This window comes from Mastigoproctus giganteus, chromosome 1, assembly GCF_048544385.1.
Source record: "Mastigoproctus giganteus isolate SK-2022 chromosome 1, ASM4854438v1, whole genome shotgun sequence".
NCBI lineage: Eukaryota > Metazoa > Arthropoda > Arachnida > Uropygi > Thelyphonidae > Mastigoproctus > Mastigoproctus giganteus.
The window spans coordinates 51,045,495-51,069,103 of record NC_143575.1 but is presented as its reverse complement, the minus strand read 5'-3'; the positions used below and the strand labels follow the sequence as shown (position 1 = coordinate 51,069,103).

Below are 23,609 nucleotides of genomic sequence, written 5' to 3'. Positions count from 1 at the left end.
AAAAACACCTGATACTGAGATCCGTTAATCAGTGTTACTCTTGTTCTTCAGATGGGAAAGGCAGCGGACTTAGGCGAGTTTGACAAAGGCCAAATTGTAATGGCCAGACGACTGGGTCAGAGCATATCCGAAACGGCACAGCAGGTGGGATACTTACGGTCAGCCGTGGTTAATACCTACCGAAAGTGGTCCGAGGAAGGAAAACCCCCGAACCGCCGGCGAGGTGTTGGACGACCACGGCTCATCGATGCTCGAGGTGAGCGAAGGCTCTCCCGGATGGTACGTGGCAACAGAAGGATTTTAGATGTCAGGTTAACCTTCTCCTCTCGTATTAATCACCTTGCCTCGAAGATTAAGAAGTTCACTGCAGCAATTATCAGCATTTTCAAATCGGACTGGGGACTAAATAGGAAGACTATCTTACTATATTATACAGCAGTATTCGTACCAATAACAACAGAGCCGTTAATGTTCAACTCCCTTCGAAGCTCATCTCCATTCAACGGATTATTCTGCTTGCCGTGCTCCGGGCCTATAGGACAATGTCCTCTGCTGCTCTGCAGGTCCTTGCTGGAGTCTTACCACTAGACCTGCATGCCATCTTCAAAGGACTATGCTATCGTCTAAATCACCGCGTTCCTGGCGAGATTCTCGGCATCTCATGCAATCTGACTGCTAACATCAAAGACGAGAAACGGAGAATTTGGAATGAACTTATCAGTGTGTGGCAATCACGATGGGATTCCAGTACAATTGGTCAAGTCACCCGATCTTTTGTTCCTGCAATTACCTTCCCTCTCAACAAGAACGGTCGTCAATGGTTTTCTCCCAGCTTAACAACATCATATATACTTACTGGGCACTGCTCCATCAACTCCAGACTATTTCAATTTGGCTTGTCTGACACCATTCTCTGCTTGTGTGGTGCTAAGGAAACCTAGACGCACATTCTGTATCTCTGCAACCTGTACCACGACGACAGATCTATGATACAAGCTGCTGTCAGCAACTTTACTTTTCTGAAGAAAATTAAGTAGCACTGACTGAAAATTCTCAGTCGTTCTCCGCTCTACAACAATTCTGCTCTGCTGTTTTCACCAAAAGAAAGCAACTCTTCTCGAGTCTATCATCGTCTCAACAACAAGGAATCAACCCAACACCTGCAATGTCTATCGATATCTTTAAAAACTGATATCACCTGCAGTCTCTTTTTTTTTTTTTTTTTTTAGCTGGTACCCAAGTTTGGGCAGCTGTGGGTACGGGGTTAGCTAGCACCCACTGGTATAGCACTACCTCCAAGTCGGTGTGGTTTTCGTCCTGCCTAAGATAGAAAAAGACTGCTGTCTTGTGGTTCCTTGTGTTGCCACAATTTATACCTCTGATTAGTTGCGTGATGTGATTTGCTATGTGGACATGTTACATGTTCATTACACTTATGACATTGTAAACTCTTACTATGTATATCATTGTATATAATATAATATGTATGTATGTATATAGCGGATTTGTCAGTTTCTGGCTAGGGGCCGCTTGTTGTTTTGTTAATAAAGAACAGATATGCCCTGAAGCCATCCTGCTATCCATCTAAGAATTTTCCCTGTGATTCACAGGGAAAATCCTTAGATGTAACTGTAATGGACAGTTACTCCTCACACTCACTCACTCACTCACTGAACTAAACCATTCAAAAATCCCCCGAACAGATAACGTTTTCCCATTGGGGAAGACTATTTTTACCTATTCGCGGTAACGAGGACTTCATCAAGACCCCCCCCCACAGACAGTACCGTTTGAAAAATGATATGGGATAAGATATGAGTTATCCACACCCTGTCCCTATTAAACTTTTGCTTTCCTAAGTAAAGCAAAAAAAAAAAGGTGTAGGAAAGTTGATAGTAGGAGAGGAAGAAGAAGAAATGCCGTCGAAAGAGGGAAGAGACAGTTACTCCTCATTTTTTTTTTTTTTTTTTTTTTTTTTTTGATTTGGTAGTTGTTGGCGCATCGGCTTCTGTGGCCATATTGCACCTCCCAAGGTTTTTGCAGTACTTTGATCCAAGCCCGAGGCGGGAATCGAACCCGCGACCTTTGGGTTGCCGGGCAGGTACTTTACCCACTCGGCTAGCCCGGTCGGCTACTCCTCATTGAACTAAACCCTCCCCCGGACGTCACCGTCTCAGATCTTATTGGCTCTTCTTCAGTAGGTGGCAGGTACCATGGTGTTGCAATAGTGACAACCCGGTGATGAAGTATTTAGTATTAGTAATGGGCACATGGTGCAAGGAAGCCTATGGTTTATGCTGCACCAGCCAAAAAATAATAATAATAAAATAAAATAACAAAAAACACATAAAATAAAATAATAATAATAAAAACAAATTAATAATAATAAGAAGAAAATTAAAAATATAATAATAATTAATAAGAGAAAAGGAAATGGACAACCTACGCATTTCCCTCCTCCCTTAGATAATTATCCAGCTTACCTTTGAATTTCCCCAGACTGTCAGCCTCTACCACCCATGTAGGTAACTTATTCCAGTAATTTGTAACTCGCTGGCTAAAATAAAACTTCCTGCAATCCAGTCTAAACAAGTCCCCCGTAACTTGAAATTATGGCCCCTAGTTCTAGAATCATTTATAACCGTGAAAATTTCGTCCTCATTCATTTTACTTATGACTCTCAGAGCCTTAAACACCTCAATTAAGTCTCTTCTAAGGTGCCTAGTTTTCAAGATCTGCAAACCACATATTCGAAGTCTTTCCTCATATGGACGCCCTTTTGCCGATCTCGACAGGCGAGTTATCCATCTTTTGACCCTTTGAAGAAGAACAATGTCTTTCTTTAGGTGCGGTCTCCAAGTATAACCCACAATGTGAGAGCTCCCTGATGGTGTGCGTGATTTAATCTAAAAGATATTTCTTGGCGAAATGCATAAGAGTATGAAATAATTTATTTATGCATGTGTAATGCACACACATTTCTACTACCAAGGTAGTTTTAACACATCGTTTGATTATATCTCATAATGTGAATACCTTCACACCGTCTGGGTGGTGGTATCCGCCGAGAATAAGTAATATTACTCTTCTCCATAGGCGAAGCGTTACTTATTGTAGGTAGTGCAATACCATGGCAACTCGTTGTGGAGGTATTCACAAGTTATAATCAAAAGACGCATTAAAACTGCCTTGGTAGTAAAAAATTATGTGTGTATTACCTATGCATAAATAAATAATTTCAATCATTTAGTTGATTTAAAAATTTTGTTCCCCATATCGAGTTTCCATCAATTAGAGGCAAATTAAAATCACCCATAATGAGACATTGATGCTTACTTGCCCATTCTTTTTTTTTTTAGAGCATTAGCAACTAAGGCCATATTACGCCGGGGATATGCGGTGGTCATTCCCTGACCTTTCCGCATCCTCCGTATGTGGTTGTTACGGGCTCGAACCCCGGTCTAATCAAGAAGCGTGTGCTACGTACTGCTGCTCCTGCCCACCTGGCTACGGAGGCGCTATGTTTGCCAATTCTCTTTGAATGTAGAGGCTCTCATAATAATCTTCACAATCACCTGGCCTGTAGATTACTCCCACTCGAAATTACATCTTTGCTTCCAACTATAATCACACCATACAGATTTTATAATAGCATGCGAAACTTCTGAATCCGGGAAAGCTTTCGTTGCGCTAAAGCTGCTTTCCACCCGGTTTAGGGAGGATGGCGATTCTACTAACTGTGCTACCCACAAGGGCATTTCATATTTCCTGTATCGAGTTCAAATGTTTTCGAACATATTTTTTATATACTGTATATGTATGAATAAATCTTTATTGTGATAACAGTAGAGCATGGTATACACTGCCCATCAGGCACATAGGCCAAAGGTTAACAACAAAAAATGACAAGGAAACACACTAGAAACAATTGATTAATTAAACAATGTTTTAAAAGTATCAATAGACTTAGAACAGTAAATAGTAATAGTAATAGAGGTATGTGATGCAAGAAAGCAAGCGTATGAGCTCATGTATCACCAGCCAAAAAAAAAAAAAAAAAAAAAAATCACACAACTTTTCCCTCTAAATGATTGTCCAGTTTCTCCTTGAATTTATTTAAGCTATCAACTTCCAGAAAGACAGATAGAAGTTTGTTCCAGCAATTAACCACCCGCTGGCTAAAGGCAAATTTCCGCACATCTATTCTACAACTACCTTTCCTCAGTTTGAATTTCCTTAGAACTCTTAGATTCGTAATCTGAGCAAGTAGAAGAATCCCATCAGAATTTAGCGTGCTCAAACCCATTCAAGGCCTTATACACCTCAATGAGATCACCTCGCAGGTGCCTAGTCTCCAGCCGCTTCTCTTGGTAAGAGGATCCCTTCATTTCCTCAACCAATCTTGTTGCCCTTCTCTGTTCACGATCAAGCAAATCTACATCTTTCCCAAAATGGGGCCTCCAGACCTGTACGTTGTACTCAAGGCGTGGCCTGACCATTGCCTTATACAAAGAGATAATCACCTCCTTATCCCTGCTAGCAAAATTCCTATATATCATTGACAAAACCCCATGACCCGTCCTAGCAGCCTGTCTGCACTGCTCAGAAAACTTCATATCTGACTGCACAATTACTCCCAGGTCTTTTTCATTTTCTACCACCTTAAGTGTAGTACCACACAGTTGGTACGTTTCTCTGGGGTTATTTCTACCCATATGCAGTACTTTGCATTTGTCAAGGTTGAACTTCAGTTGCCACTTCTTAGCCCATCTGCCCAAATTATCTAGATCCTGTTGCAGTAGCACACTGCCATTACTGTCATTAACAACCCTGCCAACCTTTGTGTCATCTGCAAACTTCGACATTAAGCCTGATATACCTTCATCAATATCATTGATAAATACACAAAACAACAGTGGACCCAACACCGAACCCTGTGGGACTCCACTAATAACATTAGTCCACGAAGAGCAGCACCCATTGATTACCACCCTCTGTCTTCTCCCACTTAACCATCCTTTTATCCATTGTAGCAACTTACCCTTAATACCATTCTGCTCCAATTTGTACAGTAGTCTTCCATGCGCAACAGTGTCAAAAGCTTTCCTGAAATCCAAGTATATGATATGAAAATTATTTTTTGCATTCAGTTCCTTTGTAACCACATCATAGTATCCAATAAAATTTGTCAGGCAAGACTTTCCCTTAACAAACCCATGCTGTGTCTGAATTATTGCTGCAGTCTTGTCTAGGTGATCCTGCAATGTACCTTTAACTAGTGACTCCATTATTTTACCCGGAACAGAAGTTAAACTAACTGGTCTGTAATTACTCGTGTCACCCTTCGATTCCCCTTTGTGAATTGGGGATACATTTGCACATCTCCAGTCTGTGGGGACCTCCCCTGAGTCCAAGGATGCTTTCATAATTATGGCTAAGGGTTTGCTTAGTTCCTTCCCACCTCCTTTAATATAACTGGATAGCTCCCATCCACTCCAGGTGCCTTTCTTATGTTTAACTTCAACAATTTCTCCTCCACTTTGCTCTCAGTTATTACAAAATCATTTAACTCCCTGTCAGAGTTTGATAAATATCTGGATGGCCCTCTTCTCGTTTAATAACTCCTCATGTGTGAATGTATATGCAAAATACTCATTCAGTTTGTTTGCTATCTGAGCAGGATCATCAACAGTCGAACCATCGATATCAAGTGGACCAATCTGATTCATCCCCTTTCTTTTAGAGTTTATATACTACAACATACCGTAATACAGTAGTAAATAAGGCGAGGTTTAATACAGTAGTAAATAAGGCGAGGTTCTTGTAAAGTAGCAAGTTCTGTTCTAGAGGAGTGTACGTTAATCACTATTTACTCACTTTTTTTTCTTCCCGAGAGTAATTGATTATTGAAACAAAGTTCCATCCGGTGTTGTGGAAGTGGGCGATTTGAATAAATTTAAAGACGCATTGGGCAAATTATTAGGAGTAATGGATACTACTAATACTAAAAATGAATGTTCGGATGGGAAATAAGATATTTTTAGACAGGTAATAGAAAGTAGAATCTAGAAAATGAGAAGGGATATGAACAGAGGAGAAAGAAAAGGAGCAAAGAAAATTTCAGGTATACTGTTGTAAGCTTGGAATGACTTGATTACGTAGAATAATTCAGTGCTGTAACTGAAAAAAAAAAATATTCAACTGTAGTTTATTTACTACTAGTTTGTCATTACTTAATATAAATTATTCTAGATTACACTGTGCAGGAGGAACCCCTGAATTCAGCACAAAATTACAGTCGAGGAGAAAAAGGATCTGGGAGTTACAACACAGGCAGATATGAAGTTTTCTGAACAGTGTAAACAGGCAGCTAGGAAACCCCGTAGTGTCCTATCGATGATTTGTCGAACGTTATCCAGTAGAGATAGGGAGGTCGCAATCTTTGTTTAGGGCAATTGTAAGACCACATTTGGATAACTGCGCTCAAGTATGGAGACCTCATCTGAAAAAGGACATTGAGCTCCTTGAAAGGGTCCAAAGACGGGCAACTCGAATGGTGAGATCGGCAGAACGACCGTATGAGGAAAGACTCCGATTATGTGGGCTACAGAGCTTGGTAACCAGGCACCTCAGTGGTGACCTCATTGAGGTTTATAATGCTCTGAGAAGGATTAGTAAAATGACGAAGGTAAAATTCTCACTGGTCTAAACAATTCCAGAAATAGGTGTTATAAATTCAAATGACAGGGCTTGAGGTTTAGATTAGATTGTAGGAAGTTTTCTTTTAGCCAGCGAGTCATTGATAGCTAGAATAAGTTAATCTCGTGGGTAGTTGAGGCTGACTTTGAGTTTGAATAAATTCGAAGGTCTACTTGATGCTTACCTGTGTGAGGAAGGAGCATATAATATGTGTTTTCTTATCTACTTTGTTGGTTTTTTTTTTTTTCTGGCAGTGCAGACAAGCCTGTGGCTTTCTTGCACAATATGGCGAATATTATTATTGTTACTATAAATTTGGCCCCCTTTTTGAGAAACTCAAAAAAGTGCATTTTGTTTGTACACCGTGCCTGTTTTATCGCCGGCTGGCCTCTTGCTATACGATACAGCCGAGGTTCTGAAGGAGTTTCTGATCATGTAACCAACTAACTCGACAGAAATAACCCATAAAGGCTCCTCCTGTCGCTGACGTGAAGTATTCCCCAACTTTGTAATAGATCCTAGGCCATTTTCACTCTCTGTGAGAATATGATGATAAAGTATTATTACTGCCATAATAAAATCTATTATTTCTCTCTTATGGTTTATGTCAAACTGAAACTGAGTTTTTCAGAGAAGTATAAAAAAATGGTTTAAGATCGTATATGTTTATTTCAGCATGTCCGAAGGGTACATACAAAACAAAATATGAACTCGCTACCCACTGCAAGAGTTGTCCAGCCTACTCTTCCACCCACAACGAGGCCAGTACATCCATCAAAGACTGCCATTGCCAGAAGGGTTACCAAGGCGACCCAGGAAGTGATAAACCATGCCAGGGTGGGTATTTCTTTGAATTTAGTAACTGCTTTAATTTAGGAAAGTTAAATTTACCAGATCTTACTGCCCAGTGGTCTCTCCATTTGTCCATCTTCTTCCAAAGCAAACATTTAATTTGATTAACAAATTCAATTTTTAATTGAACAACACGAGTTTTCAAAAGCCAAGAATTTTCATAGAGAAGGGAGAGAAATCTTAAAAGTTAAAAAAGACAAATTAGCAATTACTCGTATCTCAGATGTTAGCGAAACCTACCTGAAGAAGAATTACAGCAATCCATCTGTGGATGAACAAAAAAAAGAAAAAAAATTATTATATTACGGTCACCCGTAATTGATTAAATATACCCATATACACTGGTGTGCAAAACGTAAGGACCAGTCAGATTTTCACCTGTAACTTCTCATAAGAGTGGACTGGATAAGGGAAAAACATACCAAAGGAACCTCGTGAGGTACAGAAATGATGAAGGACACAACACCAAAACAACAACGGAAACAAAACGGTACAGAGGCCATTTATTCAAAAATGGCAACATGGCACTGGCTGCCATGATACAGATGCATCACTACCAAAGCTGGAACAAGGAGAAGAGGTGGTTCTCAATAGGAGATATGGCATCCCTAATTTGGATTGAAGGCTTTGCACCACCTGTCCATGCTTAGAACAATGTTGTTGATAAGTTCTTGCGGTAGCATCGTCCATTCCTCTGTCGGTGCCATCTTCAGCTGGTGAACATTTTCTGGGGGGTTTGGACGTGCCGCTAGGCGTCTCCCCAGAGTGTCCCATATGTGTTCGATGGGATTTAGATCGGTTGAACGGACAGGCCAATCTATACGAACAATGTTCTCACTTTCCAAAAGCATATCACAGCTGCAGTGCGATGGGGTGTGGCGTTATTATCCATAAACACGAACTCAGGGCCAATGACACCTCGGAACATACGCACATGGAGAAGGATTACCTCAGTACAGTAGCGTGCACCGGTTACAGTACCGCCTTCCAATATCTGGAGTTGTGTACGTCCGTCCAAGATAACGCCTCCCCAGACGAGAACACCTCGACCGCCATATCGATCCCTTTCAGTGATGTTTGGGGGGGTGATACCGTGTACCAACCTCTCGCCAGATTAACTGACGTCCAGAATCGCTGCTGAGACTGAATCTACTCTCATCAGCAAAAAGTACCTTACGCCATTGCGCTGCTGTCCATCCCTTGTGTTCTATGCACCACTGTAAACGGTGACCCCCATGGGCAGGTGTTAAAGGGACACAGCGTACTGGCCGTCGGGCAAACACCTTTGTGGAGTCGCATGGCCACAGTAAACAGCGATATCCTGCATACTGTGCAGCTGGTGCGCAATGGATCCCGCTGTCTGGTGTCGGTCCCTCTTGGCCTGTAGGAGTATAAAGCGTTCATTATTGGGCGTTGTTTTTCGTGGAAGACCACCACTGGTCCTTCGAACAGCTGTAGCTGTCGTTCTGAAGGCCGACCACGCACGTGAGACGATGCTATGGGCGATACCGAACTCTGCAACCACACTCCTCGCACTTCGACCCTCCTCGGTCTTCCCACTTATTCGAACCCGGGTAAAGTCATCCAGATGTTGGTCTGCAGCACTCTATGAAACCAATCGAACGTCTGTAACAATCGTGCTCACCATTCGGTAATTTGCACATAGCTGCTGACTGCTGCTTTTATCTGTTTATGTGAGCCCTCTCATCACGATTCAAATTTTTGCATGTGCACCAGCTTTCTACTGAACGGCCACTGTTATGTAAATCACCACAGGCTGTTTCGTTTGATTTTGTGGTTGTAACCTTTAGAAACAGTGTTGGTCCTTAAGTTTGCACACCAGTGTATGTATTTTGTCTGTAAATTGCGTGTGTTCTCTGGTCGATTTGCCTGTTTTGCAATGTGGACATGTGTATATGTAATGGGTGGCACCTAGAACGTCTGTTCAACTCTGCTTCGTGTCTCTGTGAAGAACAGTATCACTACAAATGGGCCAGATATGTGTGTGTGTGTGTTCTGTTGTTATGTTCTGGCCACTTGGCTACCCAGAAGCATGTCACCTGGACAGATGATTCTGAGTACTCGTCCACACCACGGGAAGGTGGGCCAGTTCCAGTAGAGCACGTAATGCCTCAAAAGAGACTCTGACCCACCTGATGTTGCCAAAAGGTGGGCCAGATTCCTCTGGGGGGCCCATTTCAGAGGAAACGAAAGTAGCGAGAGAGAAGAAAAAAATAATAATAATAAATAAATAAAAAGAAAAAATAATAATAATAAAAAAAGAAAAAAATAAAATAAAATAATAATAATAATAAAAATAATAAAATAAAAACACAACCCGTGGCGCTGGTTAAAAAAAAAAATCATTAGCGAGGAGGAAAAAAAAAGACACGTTGACACGTTGGGATAAAAAAAAATAATAATAATAATAAATAAATAAAATAATAAAATAAAAATAATAATAAATAAATAAAATAATAAAATAATAATAATAATAAACAAATAGTGAAAAAAAAAAAAAAAGAAAGATTCTGGGACTAATAAGATAAAAAAAAAAAAACACAGACTGGCGCTGGTGAAAAAAAAAAAAAAAAGGGAGTATTCTTCAATAAGTACTCTTGTATCCAGAATAATTCAGATGTGGAACTGGTGACCTTTAGGATCAGTGCAATGACAATTCATGCAAACATGAACCATAAAAGAAAATAAATCAAAGAAGCAAACTATTGTCCCGCTTACACAGTTGTATTTGGTGGATTGTTTTGGTGCTCTACTCTGGCGTTGATTCTTTTTCTGCGAGCAAACATCTCGGAGGCAAAGATCTGAAGAGCTGAGAGATGATTCTTATTATGCAGAAGCATTTCCTCTTTCCCCGGAGAGAGATCTGGAAAGTCAGTTCGGAGCTTCACCCTAAGATCGTCGTAGATTTCACAGTTAAAGAGCAGGTGGCTCCAATCTTCTGTATTCTCGCAACTGCAGAGATCGGTGTGATGCAAGCGAAACTGAAAGAGTTTTTGATTGAGAGAGCCATGTCCAGTTACCAGAAAGGAAGTTTCCATTGTTAAAGAGTACCAGGTTTTAACCGATTTAGAGAGTAAAAAGGTCACATCAGACAGGAATTTTCTTGTCGTCGCTCCAAGTGCGGTGGTGTCCCATCTGGTCTGCCAGATGCTAATTAGCTCTTTAAAGCATCCGGATTTCTCTTTTTTAGGATCTTCATTTAAATTTAGCTGGATACCAAGTAATTCTGAAGGTATTTGTTTTTTGTGTCGAAAGCAGATGCCACGATAGATGACAAATAAATCCAATAGGAGGGACCCCGCAATAACTTGCACTGCAGCTGTGGAAACTGTTCTACAAACTCTGAGAATAGAGAGAAGCATGCTCCGCTGGATGGAATTCAGTTTTAACCTCATTTTGGAATTGGTGGCCCGATGAAACCAAGCTTCTGCTGCATAGGTGACTATGGGCAGGAAAACAGCATTATAGTAGAGAAAGAGTGACTTCCTAGAGAGACTCCACTCCCCTCTGGAAATTCGAATAATTGACCCTGTGAACTTTTTGATTTTAGTACTTATGTGAATCAGATGAGGATAGAAGGAAAGCTTATGGTTAATAACGGCTCAGGGAATTTTGCCTCAGTGACTATAGGAAGCTGCTTGCCAAACATTTTGACTTGGGGAGGCCGCCTGAGATCCAATTTGGATTTAAAAAGCATCATTTTTGTTTTCACTGGATTAATTTTAAGTTTGTTAGCCAATGACCAGGTGGAAAGGTCAGCTAAAATCCGGTTTGCATTCACCTCCAACACTTCACGAGAACTGCCTGAGACCACAATTGTCAGGTCATCGGCGAAAGCAAAAATTTTGCAATTCCGGAGAGAGCGGCCCAGCCAGTCTTGAAGCACAATGTTCCAGATAAGGGGCCCCAGGACTGAACCTTGGGGGCACCCTCGAAAAACCTTCCTAAAGACTTGGAGGAATTTTGACTTGACAATTATTGAGCGGTCAGAGAAATAGTTTTGAAATAATTTGTACATGTGAAAGGAGCATCTGGCAGACCGGAGACGTTCAAGGACGCTGTCCCACCAGACAGTGTCGAAGGCGCCCTCGAAGTCGACCATGATAGCTAGTTCAAACTTGGATTTAGAATTTATAATGTGCCAGACAAAGTCAGAGAAGGCCTCCTCGCAAGAATGACCTGGGGTGAAGCCATATTGACAGGGAGAAAAGAGATTTTGTTGAAAGAGAGCTGTTAATCGAAGAGCCATAAGCCGTTCCAAGACCTTCCCTAGATTAGCAAGCAGCGCAATTGGTCTGTAGTCACGTGGATTTGGGGCAGGTTTATCTGGCTTTTTGATAAGACGGAGCAAAGAAACCTTCCAAACAGAGGGAAAGATGCCTTCCCTGATTTATTGAAGAGCAAGAGCAAGTAGAGAGGTCTTAATTTTAACCGCCAGAGAATGAACACATATTCAATCATATCCATTCCTGGACACTTCTTCACATTGATCTTCTTGACCACTGAGGTAAGTTCCTCTAAAGTAAATGGCTCGGTACGTTCCTCAATGGTGTACTTGTTATTTGCCTCCCGAATTGCCATATGCTCTGGAGAATCTTCAGAAGGGTTATCCATAGGAAATAAGTTGTCAAGAATTTGGTTGATAGAGTCTGTCCAGCCAGAGGTTTCATGAGTCTCAGTGGTAACAGTACCAAGGACATCAGAGGTAAATGTTCTCTCCCGAGCTATCTTGTACATGAGGCCCCATGGGTTTTTGCTGTTGGATTCTTTTACAAAGATGGTCCAGGTTTCTCTTTTTCTCGTTGCAATTGCTTTACTGAAGGCCTGTTTTGCAATGAAAAGACTATGCAAGCAGACTTGTCTGGATTAATCTTCAGACCAAAGAGTTTGAGTTAGATTCCTAGTTGTGTGAGGCTATTCGCCATGTAGTGTAAGAAAGCCATAGGCTTTTGCTGCACTAGCAAGATCTTCCCCAACAACACACTCAAGGCCTTCAAGGTCCTAAAAATGCTGCAAGTGAGTTTCTGATCATTCCGAAACATCCCTTAGAATGTATTGATAAGTGAAGCGCGCACAAGTCTGTCTCTAGGCACGGTGGCTTTTGTTAATTATTATTAAATGTTTTTTTTTTTACAGCTGTTGAATGTTCACCACTACAGGCTCCCGCCAATGGAGAGATTATCAACCAGTGCAAAAGAACTTTCGGATCCGTCTGCATTTTTCGTTGTAACCCAGGATACGAGTTTCAGGATCCCTGGGATTCAGTGCGCCTCTGCGAAGCAAGTGGACAATGGTCAAAATCAACAACGGTCTGCCAAAGTAAGAAAATCATTCGTAGTTTTGACTAGGAGATAGTTAACAGCAATTTGCAATTAATAGTTTCTTAACTTCGTTTTAACAATATGCTGAGTGACCAATATGTTAGGTACACCTAACATATTGGTCACTCAGTTAACAGTATGTTAGGTACACCTACCTTCTTTATGAAATGGAGCACTCCTTCAATAACAGCATCGCATGGTCATACCAAGCGACGTAAAGCAGGTAAGCAGATGGATGAGGATTCTATATGTGAATTTCAACATGACATGGTAGCTGGCTCCAGCCTCCCGGTATCATTATCTCAGAAACTGCAACCATGTTGGAGTTCTCACATATGACTGTGTCTCGGTTGTATCAAGATTGGTTGAATAACATCTAGCCAACAGATATCCTGTGGTCGGAAAAAGCTCGTTGATCGAGAAGCCAATGGAGACTAACAAGACTCGTGCAGAGTAAAAGAAAGGCTACAGTCAGTCAAATAACTTAGTACAAAATAGTAACGAAAGAGACATTTCAAAACACGCAACTCATCTTACTTTTTCACAGATGAGGCATAGCAGCTGATGACCGAACTGGATTCTATTCGTGTCAGGAAAAAAAAATCAAAAAAGGTGCAGTTACAATAAACTCAGAAATAGTAACGCTCGACAACGAGTATTAGAAAAACCTTGCCTAGTCTAACGAATCCCGGAAACTGCTATCTCACATTGATGAGACCAGAATATGGAAAAAACAGAATGAGTCCATGAACCCATCCAGCCAAATGTCAACAATGCAGGTGCCGGTGTAATGCTCTGGGGAATGTTTTCTTGGTGTACATCGGACCAGTGGAGCAACGTTTGGATTGCACAAATTATCTGAAACTTGTTACAAGCCAGGAGCTTCTCTTCGTGGCCATAGCGTCTGAATATGCAAATGGTATGAAGGACGGTGATTATACCAACTGTGCTACCCTTGAGGGCTGTTCAGCTTGGATCCCTTCGTTCAGGTGTTTACCAGCCTGTTTCATTTTGTCCCTTTGCATTTTGCCTTGATTCTCTAATGATTTTAAGAACTGGCAATAGTCTGTTTCCTTTAGGAATGTTTCCAGGGTGCTTCCATTTGTCCCAAACTACTTGGTAAGATTATCAGCTCGTTCTTATCGGTGTGAACGGTCCTTTGACCTCATTCAGAAGGTGTAATTTGAATAACTGTAGCCATAGATGCTGGCACAGTGTTCTTTAAGAATTTCCGGTAGGGTACTAGCAGTGGTTCCAAGGACTTCACACAGCTTTCTTGTGGCTTTCAGGAGTGATATTGTGAATCTGCGGTGCGAATTCCATTTCCTTCTTTAGCACTTATTATTCTTTCATCAGCGCTACTGGCGCATCATTACCAAGCTCGGTAGTTTGCGTACATTTCATGTTCCGCAGTTAGATGTTGGCGACGTTTCAATAATTCTGGTTTGGCTGTGACTAACTTGTTATCATTTAAAAGCAAGGAGGATCTTGCAGTCTTAGTTTTAACTGTGGCTTTGCTGTAGACATTATTGGGCATGCACCCTTTCTTGCGTGTTTCATACACTTTATAGTTCTTTCAGAGTCTTCGTACTTGTGGGGTGATGTCACTTCTATCTTATGTAGGCGTTAATTTGCTCTCTTCACCGAGTTTACGCTTGCTTCCAGGTGAGTCGAGATATTTGACGCCTCTGTGATGCATGTGTCAGAGAGGCGCTTGGGTACTTTTTTCATATTGACAGAAAAGAGCAACGATATCGATGGCTAATTGGAGATTGAGACACTACTAAGGAATTCAACTCGAATGAGTCACAAACCTCGAGACCAAATGAAGAAGCTTTTTGAAACTTTCCAAGGATCACCCACACCCCAATGAACCTTCGGACTCACAACCTTGAGAAGAGATTACGGAGGGGAAACAAAGTCGCACTTAACACGCAGCCTGCTTAACTAGAAAGATTAGTACTGTATTTAAAAAATGGTGCGTGTGCCCAGCAGCCAGGTAGATAAATAAATTTTCGGTTTATACTCTGGGATGACCACACAATCAGAGGAGTTCACAACGTAGAGAGGATACAAGAAACAGCATCGTTAGTAGTCACAGGCTTGAACCCTGGTCACTCATGGCACGTGTACTGATGCACCCTGGAGCCTGACCACTGCTACGGCGGCCGATGGTTTTATATGAAACATCCTTCGCGTTTCTTTTAGGTGTTTTGATTTGTATATATTGATTACTAAATAAAAGAGCGTTGTTATGTACATAGTAGTCAGCATAAGGAAAAGGAGCTTGAACATTTAAACTCATCTGCTCCGCAATCGCAGAAATGTTCCATTGTACATTATTAATAGTTACTTCGGGTACATCATTGTTAGATGGCGCAGCATTGCTGGTTGAAGGCACTGCCAAATCGAACGCTTGATTTTCTGTTTGTCTTTTACGCAATCTCGATGGTCTTTTTTTTGTTCTCGCGCACCCATTGCTTCGTCATTATTTTCTTAGGTCTTCTCGCTTTTATTCTTGTCGATACTCTCGAGAACGCACTGCACTTGACTTCGGCATCGTTGAACACTCAAATTTTATTTTCTAAATTTATTTATTTTATTGTGTTTTACTAATGCAGTTTTGGATGAAATTCAAGCGAATCGCGTTTGAATCTTGTAAATCGGTTCACTAGAACACGAGATATCGTTCCGGTCACGAAAATATGCGTCAAGCCCTCTCTAGTGACACTAACACTGTGTAGAGTGCTCGGCACAGACTAATGGTGGGAGCGTAGTAAGCGCCTCTGGCGGATGACATAATCACTTCCGTGACGCATGTTTTCGTGGCCAATCATATTTACTCGGTTGAAATTTTTGTAGGTGCTCGCAACGATGTTTCACATTAAAATCATAAATTTCTTTTTACCTTTTATATTTCCCCCTCTGATCCGCTTACTTATCGGGTTAGTTGACATCAATTTGCGCCGGATGATACCAAACTGCCACCATTATTTTATGGTGACACTGCAGCATAACACTTTATGTGGGAGCGCTGTCACAGACGTCTACACAGCACGAAACAATAAGAGCAGAAAATCGCTGAAACTTAGACGTCCACAGAGACCTTCATCTGTTGCCTAAGCTAATAATGTATCACGAAGAATGTTTGATGCTGCATCTCATCAGAGATGCACCATTAGACACACATTCAGAGATGCATTATCAAACGTGTGAACAAAATTCTTATGCCAGTTGTCGCTTTATTGTCAATCGGAAGGTTGACGTAATACCATTTACTAAACTTTCTCTTAACTTGTAGGCGGTTTTTTTCAAACCGGAAAATGTAGTGAGCTCTCTCGCCACTAGCATTGCCAGATTCTTTGCTATGATGACGTGAGGTTTTAAAAATGGTAGAAGTGAAACATTAACAGAGCGAAATATAAAGTTTCATTAAAGCCATTCACTGGGAGTCGATTTATTATATGCAAATGGACGGACAAAGAAATAATATTTATCGGATTTCTACTGATTCGACTTTAATAAAATTTGTGATGACTCAACAGATCTTTCTAAAAGGCCTAAAAAATTGCAAGAGGCTCTGCCGCCCCCATAACCACTCAGTTCGGGATACAGCATGCCCGGAATATCAAAAGGCTCTAGAACTCCTACCGCTAAGGACCGCTGATGAATAGCCCCATTCCTACCAGAACTAGAGGACGGTCTCCCGGGAATACTCTCTCCCCATCCGAGGGACACTTGCCACGGTCACACTCTTCCACCAATGCCTCAAAGTCATGCAAATCAATGGGCACAGGTTTCGAGCCGTCGTTGATGAGATTCGCCTGGCGATGAGTTGACGCAGTGGATGTGATTGCAATCCAATAGCCTTTCGCTGCTAAACACCAATCCAACCACTCATCCAAAATCACCGCCTTCTCAGTGTACACTCGAGTCATCCAGCCTATCTTGGAGGACCTAAAGAGCTGCATCGCCGTTCTCAACAAGGACTTGGACATTCTAGTAATACATGGCCTCTGCAATCAGTTTGCCACTGGTGTGCAGATCACATATGCCACTTGCTCATTCTATCTGCTATCGTCATATTGTACCCCATCTGCTGATTCTAACAACTCGCTTAACTTCCTGGAATATGCTCTCGACTTCGGCTCAAAATCCCTCTTAATTGCCTCTGACTTGTCCGAGTTCTGGTTTTTCTTACTGCTGAGGCCCATGGATAACTTCTGGGAGACCTTGTTCTGAATCGAAACCTCACAATACACAACCAAGCCGGTCCTTACACCACTTGTAGCTCTACAGGCGAATCCAACGTCGATGTCATCTCCACCTTATCCCCCTGGTCTCTGACTTGAAGATTACTCCAGATTGTACTCTCAGAGACCACAGTCATACTTTTATTCATTAACTTAAGCCCACTCAAAAAAGAAAACCAGATAAGACTGCCAGAAATGTCGACTAGCAGTCCTTTGAACACTCTATTAAAGGAGATTTCCCTGCGAGTGAGCCAAATCTATATGAATCCACGCAAGCCAATGAACTGGTAACTGCTCTCTAAAAAGAAAATATTCCGACTTGGTGGACCAATGATCTCACTAGGCTTCGGAGACTGGCACTGTGGGCCCGTCGCTACTATCAGCGGCACCAGGATTAGCCACCCCCAGAAGTTGAGCTACTCTACAGTGACTACATCCAAAAGAAAAACAACTGTACTAAAGCCATAGCTGTCAGGAAAAAAGCAACCTTGATGAGCTTTGTTAAGGAAACTGGGAATTCCAAACCTTGGGGCGTAGTATATAAAATCACGAGAGGTAGAACCTTCGCCCCTGAAATTTTCAACACTGTTGGCTCCATTTGGTGGACCAATGATCTCACTAGGAGGCAGACTCCCAGGGAACTTCCAACTGGCTCGATTCAGCCAAGCTAATCCTTGATAAGTTGTTTCCTTCAGACGATGTTGTTGAGAATCTTCCAGAGCATACAGCAATCAGAAGAGCATATCGCAGTTCTGTTTGGAGTGGGCCACTCTATAACACGAAATTTAAAATTTATTATTTTTTTTATTTCATAATCTGCACCACGGTCGGTTTTTCTTTTTGTTTTGTTTGTCCCTCTGGGGGGCAGGTTGATAGTGAAATAACTTAGATCGGATCTCTTTAAGAATGGGGTGAGAAGGACAAAAAGTAGATTGAATGGCAGTGATTGCGCTTAAGGAGTCTGAATATATCAAGGATTCCTTGATATGGTACTTGTTTATATTATCTAGAGCCAGTTTTATTGCGAATAATTCTGCAGTATAAATACTGCATTCAGTGGGAAGAGAAACAGCTACTGAGAAGTTGGAAGAGACTGCTGCAGCACCTACGGCTGTATCTGTTTTGGAGCCATCAGTATAGATATGTACTTTTGCTGAGTTTTCCAAGGAATGCGATTTATGGAGCTGTTGAAAATTTGTATTAGCCAGGGATGTCTTCCCCCATCTTAAAAAGAAATTGTCACAGAGAGGTACGAATTCAGTCCAGGGAGGTTCGGGAGTACCAAGGTCTTGGAAGACATTCTGAAAATTAATGTTCCAACTGATCATGAGCTCTTGCAGTCGAAGCCCTGCTGGGCGATTCTCATTAGGTTTATTTTGATATAGCATGGTGTATTTAGGGTCAAACAAGTGCCGCCAGCTAGGATGTGATGGAATACTCTTAATCTTTAGTGCATAGTTACATAATAAGGATTTTCTCCTTAGGTGCAGTGGAGGTTCATTTGTCTCAATATACAGGCTGTGGATCGGAGATGTTCTAAACGCTCCCACAGCTATCCTAAGGGCACTATTCTGTATGGTGTTCAGACGTAATAGGGAACTGTTCCTAGCGGAGTCATAGACAGGTGATCCATAATCTAAGCGTGATCTTATTAAAGCTCTATAGAGATGAAGAAGAGAGCTTCTGTCAGCACCCCAGGACTTGGCGGAAACGGCTCTTAGGATGTTCAGTTTTTTAAGACACGTGGTTCGAAGGTAAGATATATGGGAAGCAAAGTTAAGTTTATTATCTAAATGAAGCCCCAACAGACGAAAATTGTTAGTGACAGGTATCAGGCTGTTTTTTAAAAATATTTCTGGATCCGGGTGGAGTTTTCGTTTTTTACAAAAGTGAATTGCAGTGGATTTTTTTTCGGCTAAAGAATAACCATTCCGCAGTGCCCATGATTCTATTTTAGCTATGGAAATTTGAAGTTGTCTTTCAATGATGTTCATAGTTTGGGATTGACAGGAGATAATGAGGTCATCGGCAAACATGTATGATTCTACTGTATTTGGTACTTCCCGTGTCATGTTTGTAATTCTTACTGCAAATAATGTTGGACTTAGAATAGAACCCTGCGGTACACCCTCCTCTTGTTCAAATGATTTGGATAAATTGTTCATATACCTTACCTGAAACGTTCTGTTGCATAGAAAATGTTGTATGAATTGAGGTAACTGACCTCTCAAGCCGAAAGAATGGAGATCTTTTAATACACCATATCGCCAGGTGATATCGAAGGCTTTCTCAATATCGAGATTAATCATGACTAGATGTTCTCTCCTTATAAAGGCATTTCGGATGTTTGCCTCAGCTTTTATCATCACATCTAGCGTGGACCGGTTCTTTCGAAATCCATACTGGCTGCTGTTTAGTAGGTTGTTAGCTTCCAGGAACCACGTTAGCCGCCTGTGAACCATTTTTTCAAGGACATTTCCTAGACAACTAGTCAGTGAAATTGGCCTGTAGTTATGCGGAAAGGTATGATCCTTTCCTGGCTTCGGGAAGGCTAGAACAATTGAGTGACGCCAGGAGAGTGGGTAGGTATTTTCTAAGAAAATACGGTTGTAATATTTTAACAATGTTGTTTTTGCTCTGTTGTCAAGTTGCTTTAACATTATATAATAGACCCCATCTGGACGAGCAGCACTATTGGGTGTTTTATTGAGTGCCCCTACTAATTCTGCTAATGTGAATGGATGGTTGTATGGATGTGAAACTGCCGTAGAAAAATTAATCTTACGCTTTTCTGCAGATTCTTTAATTCTTTGAAAGGTTGGGCTAAAGGTGGATATTGCTGATATGCTGGCAAATGATTCCGCTAAGGCATTTGCTATTTCTGCTGGTGATGACAGCTCCTTCCCTTTCCAATTTAGTATTGTAGTTGGGGACTGGACATATTTGCCATTGAGCGTTTGAATTTTCCTCCAAATGATTCTACTATCTGTGTCCTTATTTATACTTGAGGAAAAGCTGATCCAGGCTTCTTTCTTTGCATTTCTTCTTATTTTGCGGAACTTGGCTCTCAGTCTTTTGAATTAGGTTACTAGTTGTGGGGAATTTACGAAATAAATTCCAAGATCTGTTTTTTTCCCGTTTCGCATTCGTACAATCTTTGTTCCACCAGTAGTTACTGTGTTTCCGTTTCCCCGGTAAAGATTTTGGTATTGCAATGGTGGCAGCTAGTAATATTTGAGTAGTAATGTGTTCCGTGACATTTTCTATGGTCTGAGATTGTATAATTTTATCATCTAATTGAACATGAGAGGCATATTCACTCCAGTGTGCACTACGGAATATCCAAATGGAGCGACGTGGGGAAGGGGAGTTTGCTCGTGTTTGGAGTTTGCAGAGAATTGGCAGGTGATCACTGTTCATTGGATTGTCAAGAACAGACCACTCCATAATAGTATATAAGGAGGGAGAACAGATCGAGAGATCTATTGAACTCATGGATCCAGTCGAAAAATGAATGTAGGTTGGCTCGCCAGTATTTAAAATGGTGAGTTGATAAGCATCAAGAAAGGATTCTATTAGCTTACCTCTCTTGTCAATTGTTGGAGATCCCCACAGCGAATGATGTGCATTGAAGTCTCCGAGCAAGCAGAACGGAGATGGTAGCTGGTCTATTAGATTTTCTAGGTCGTCTGAAGTGAATAAGAAATTAGGAGGGATATATATTGACGCTATTGTAAGAGTGATGCTAATTACAATACGCACTGCCACTGTTTCAAAAGGGGTCTGAAGATCAATATGTTTCGATGGAACGTTGTTTCTAACAAGAATTGCCACTCCTCCACGGGCTGGCGAGTCTATTCTCCTATCTCGTCTGAAGATGGTGTAATATTTAATGGTGGGACACACTCGTGCATTTAAGTAGGTTTCCTGTAGGGCTATGCCTGCTAGATCATACCGGTTGATGAGATCATATAAATCGTCTTTTGTATTGCGAAAGCCTCTACAATTCCATTGGAGGAATCTTTCCATTAAGTGGTTTTGTTGTTTATTTTTGCTTCTGACTGCTTTTTAGTTGAAACTTGCTTGGATCGATCCAATTTCCCTTTCTCTTTTTTTGGAAAGTAGGGACGTGTGACATCCATCTCATCAGTCGCATGCAGTTCTAATATACCATCATCTGATTCATTGCGTTGGTCAACATCCATGCCCGTAGCAACTGGTGGGTTCGGAACTTTAGTTTCTGCCACTTTTGGATTTGCTGTTTGAGGCACGTCGGTTGGAATGGTAATTGGGGTGTTACTGGCTTGTTCAGCTTTTTGCTGTGAAGGACACTGTTTGGAAGCAGAGAGCAAGGAACGTGCCCAATCGGCGATGGATATATTTGGAGGAACTGTAACATCTGTTTGAATACCTACTGACTGAAATTGTTTAGCAGCAGTGGCATATGTACGCTTTGGTTCTGTTATGAGTATTTGTCTTCTTGCCTCTGAGTATGTGACTTTATTCTCGACTTTATATTTTTGGATTTTTTTCCCTTGTTTCCATAGTTCGCATATTTTGGAAAAAGCTGGGCATATTTTGGGCAATGAGGAGTAGCAGTGCATTCAGATTGATTATGTTCCTTTGATCCATAATTTGGACATATTGCCTCACCCCTACATGCAGTTTGGGAGTGTCCATATTTTTGGCACTTATAGCACCTGATTGGATTCGGGATGTAAGGACGCACACGGCAATGAAGATAGCCAGCTTTGACAGATGTTGGTAGGATAGGAGAACTAAAAGTGAGTATTATACTCCTTGTGGAAACAAGAATACCATCTTTCCGAGTCAGGATTCTCCTTGCTTGGATTACTTTTTGTTCTTGAAGCTCTTGGACTATTTCCTCTTCTGATACATTTACTAAGTCCCATTCTGCAATTACACCCTTCGAGGAGTTTAGGGTGGCATGGGGAGTGACTTTTATTGGTTGTCCACCAAAAGTAGTCTGCTTTAATAACTTTGCAGAGTGTTGCGCTTTACTGGTCTCTACAAGAATATCCCCGGACTGAAGTCGCCTTACCATTTTCGGTGAACCTGCAACAGACTCAATACATTTTTGGATAAGGAATGGCGATAACTTACTCAGAGGCTGCTCTGAGAGAGAGTGTAGAATGAGGAATGATGGTATCTCCTCTTGAGGGGTTGTTCTCAGCCTCTTGGGTGGGCGCCTCCGTAGCCAGGTGGGAAGGAGCAGCAGTGCGTTGCACAAGCTTCTTGATTAGACCGGTGTTCGAGCCCGTCACCACCAAATACGGAAGATGCGTAAAGGTCAGGGAATGACCACCGCATTTCCCGGAGCAATATGGCCTTAGTTGCTAATGCTCCTAAAAAAAAACCAAATAACAAAAATAGCCTCTTGGGTTGAGAGAAGTCATTATCATTGTCATTTATATTGTCTCGTCTTGAGCTCAATGGCTCTATAGGTGGATATATATTTTTATCCATCTTTGCTCCTTTCAGCCCTGGGAGGGTGAATTTCTCCTCCCAGGTTACCGGCCCCGCCACGGGGAGGCAGGAGCAGTGCCGCTAGAGTGACCAAGCGGTATAAAAGTTAGTACGTTAATTTAAAGAAAAAAAGAAAGGTGTTTTTCCTTTCTTAAACTAGCTTACGATTTGTAAGACTAAGTTGCCTAATAATAGGAAAGTAAGAAAACTTTTATAACTGAAACAGAATTATATCTTTGAGAAAACGCTCTAATACTCACTCAGGAAATTGCTTGTTCACTATAACGCTTGGCACCCGGGGCCGGCAAAGCTGATCAGTGTGCTGGTGATTGCTTTCTTAATGTGATGTAGGTTATGTTGATCAGAATCACGATCTCAAGTCACGGATTGTATGCAATAACTCAGATAAAGTGGTTATGAAAGCTATGGCTTTATCCTGCTGGCGGGATTTCATAATTATTACTAAATACTCGTAGGGACGTGTGACATCTGTCCACAACGTCTTTTCTGCAATATTTCTGCATTAACAATAAATACATTAATAGTGCATACATTTTCTTCAGAGTGCCTAAGGCAAGGACTTTTTTTCTTTTTTTTTTAAATTTGTTGTTTTGCAGAGTTAGCCAAACCATGGCAACTCCGCTGTGTTTAATGTGTACCTACCGTGCAGATAAAAGGCCAATCAGTGGTGAGGCGTGTACGTATCGTAGTGTAAAGTTATGTTATCTTGTATTACTGAAGCGCCTCCGTAACCAGGTGGGAAGGAGCAGCAGCAGTGCGCAGCACACGCTTCTTGATTAGACCGGGGTTCGAGCCCGTCACTACCAAATACGAAGGATGCGGAAAGCTCAGGGAATGGCTACCGCATATCCCGGAGCAATATGGCCTTAGTTGCTAATGCTCCTAAAAACCAAATAACAAACAAACAAACGTAACTTGTATTACTGGCCCTTAGCTCAGCCAGCAGCAGAAACTG

At 41.5% G+C, this 23,609-nt stretch overlaps 1 protein-coding gene across 1 annotated transcript in view; it reads left to right on the top strand.

Annotated features, from left to right (window-relative positions):
* The window catches only part of LOC150090790 (sushi, von Willebrand factor type A, EGF and pentraxin domain-containing protein 1-like), a 132,417-nt gene that overhangs the window by 14,526 nt on the left and 94,282 nt on the right, over positions 1–23,609 (top strand). Inside the window, exons 5-6 of the mRNA XM_090372741.1 lie at positions 7,375–7,536; positions 12,709–12,891. Coding sequence (XP_090228867.1) covers positions 7,375–7,536; positions 12,709–12,891 — 345 coding nt within the window. The remainder of the gene's footprint in view (positions 1–7,374; positions 7,537–12,708; positions 12,892–23,609) is intronic.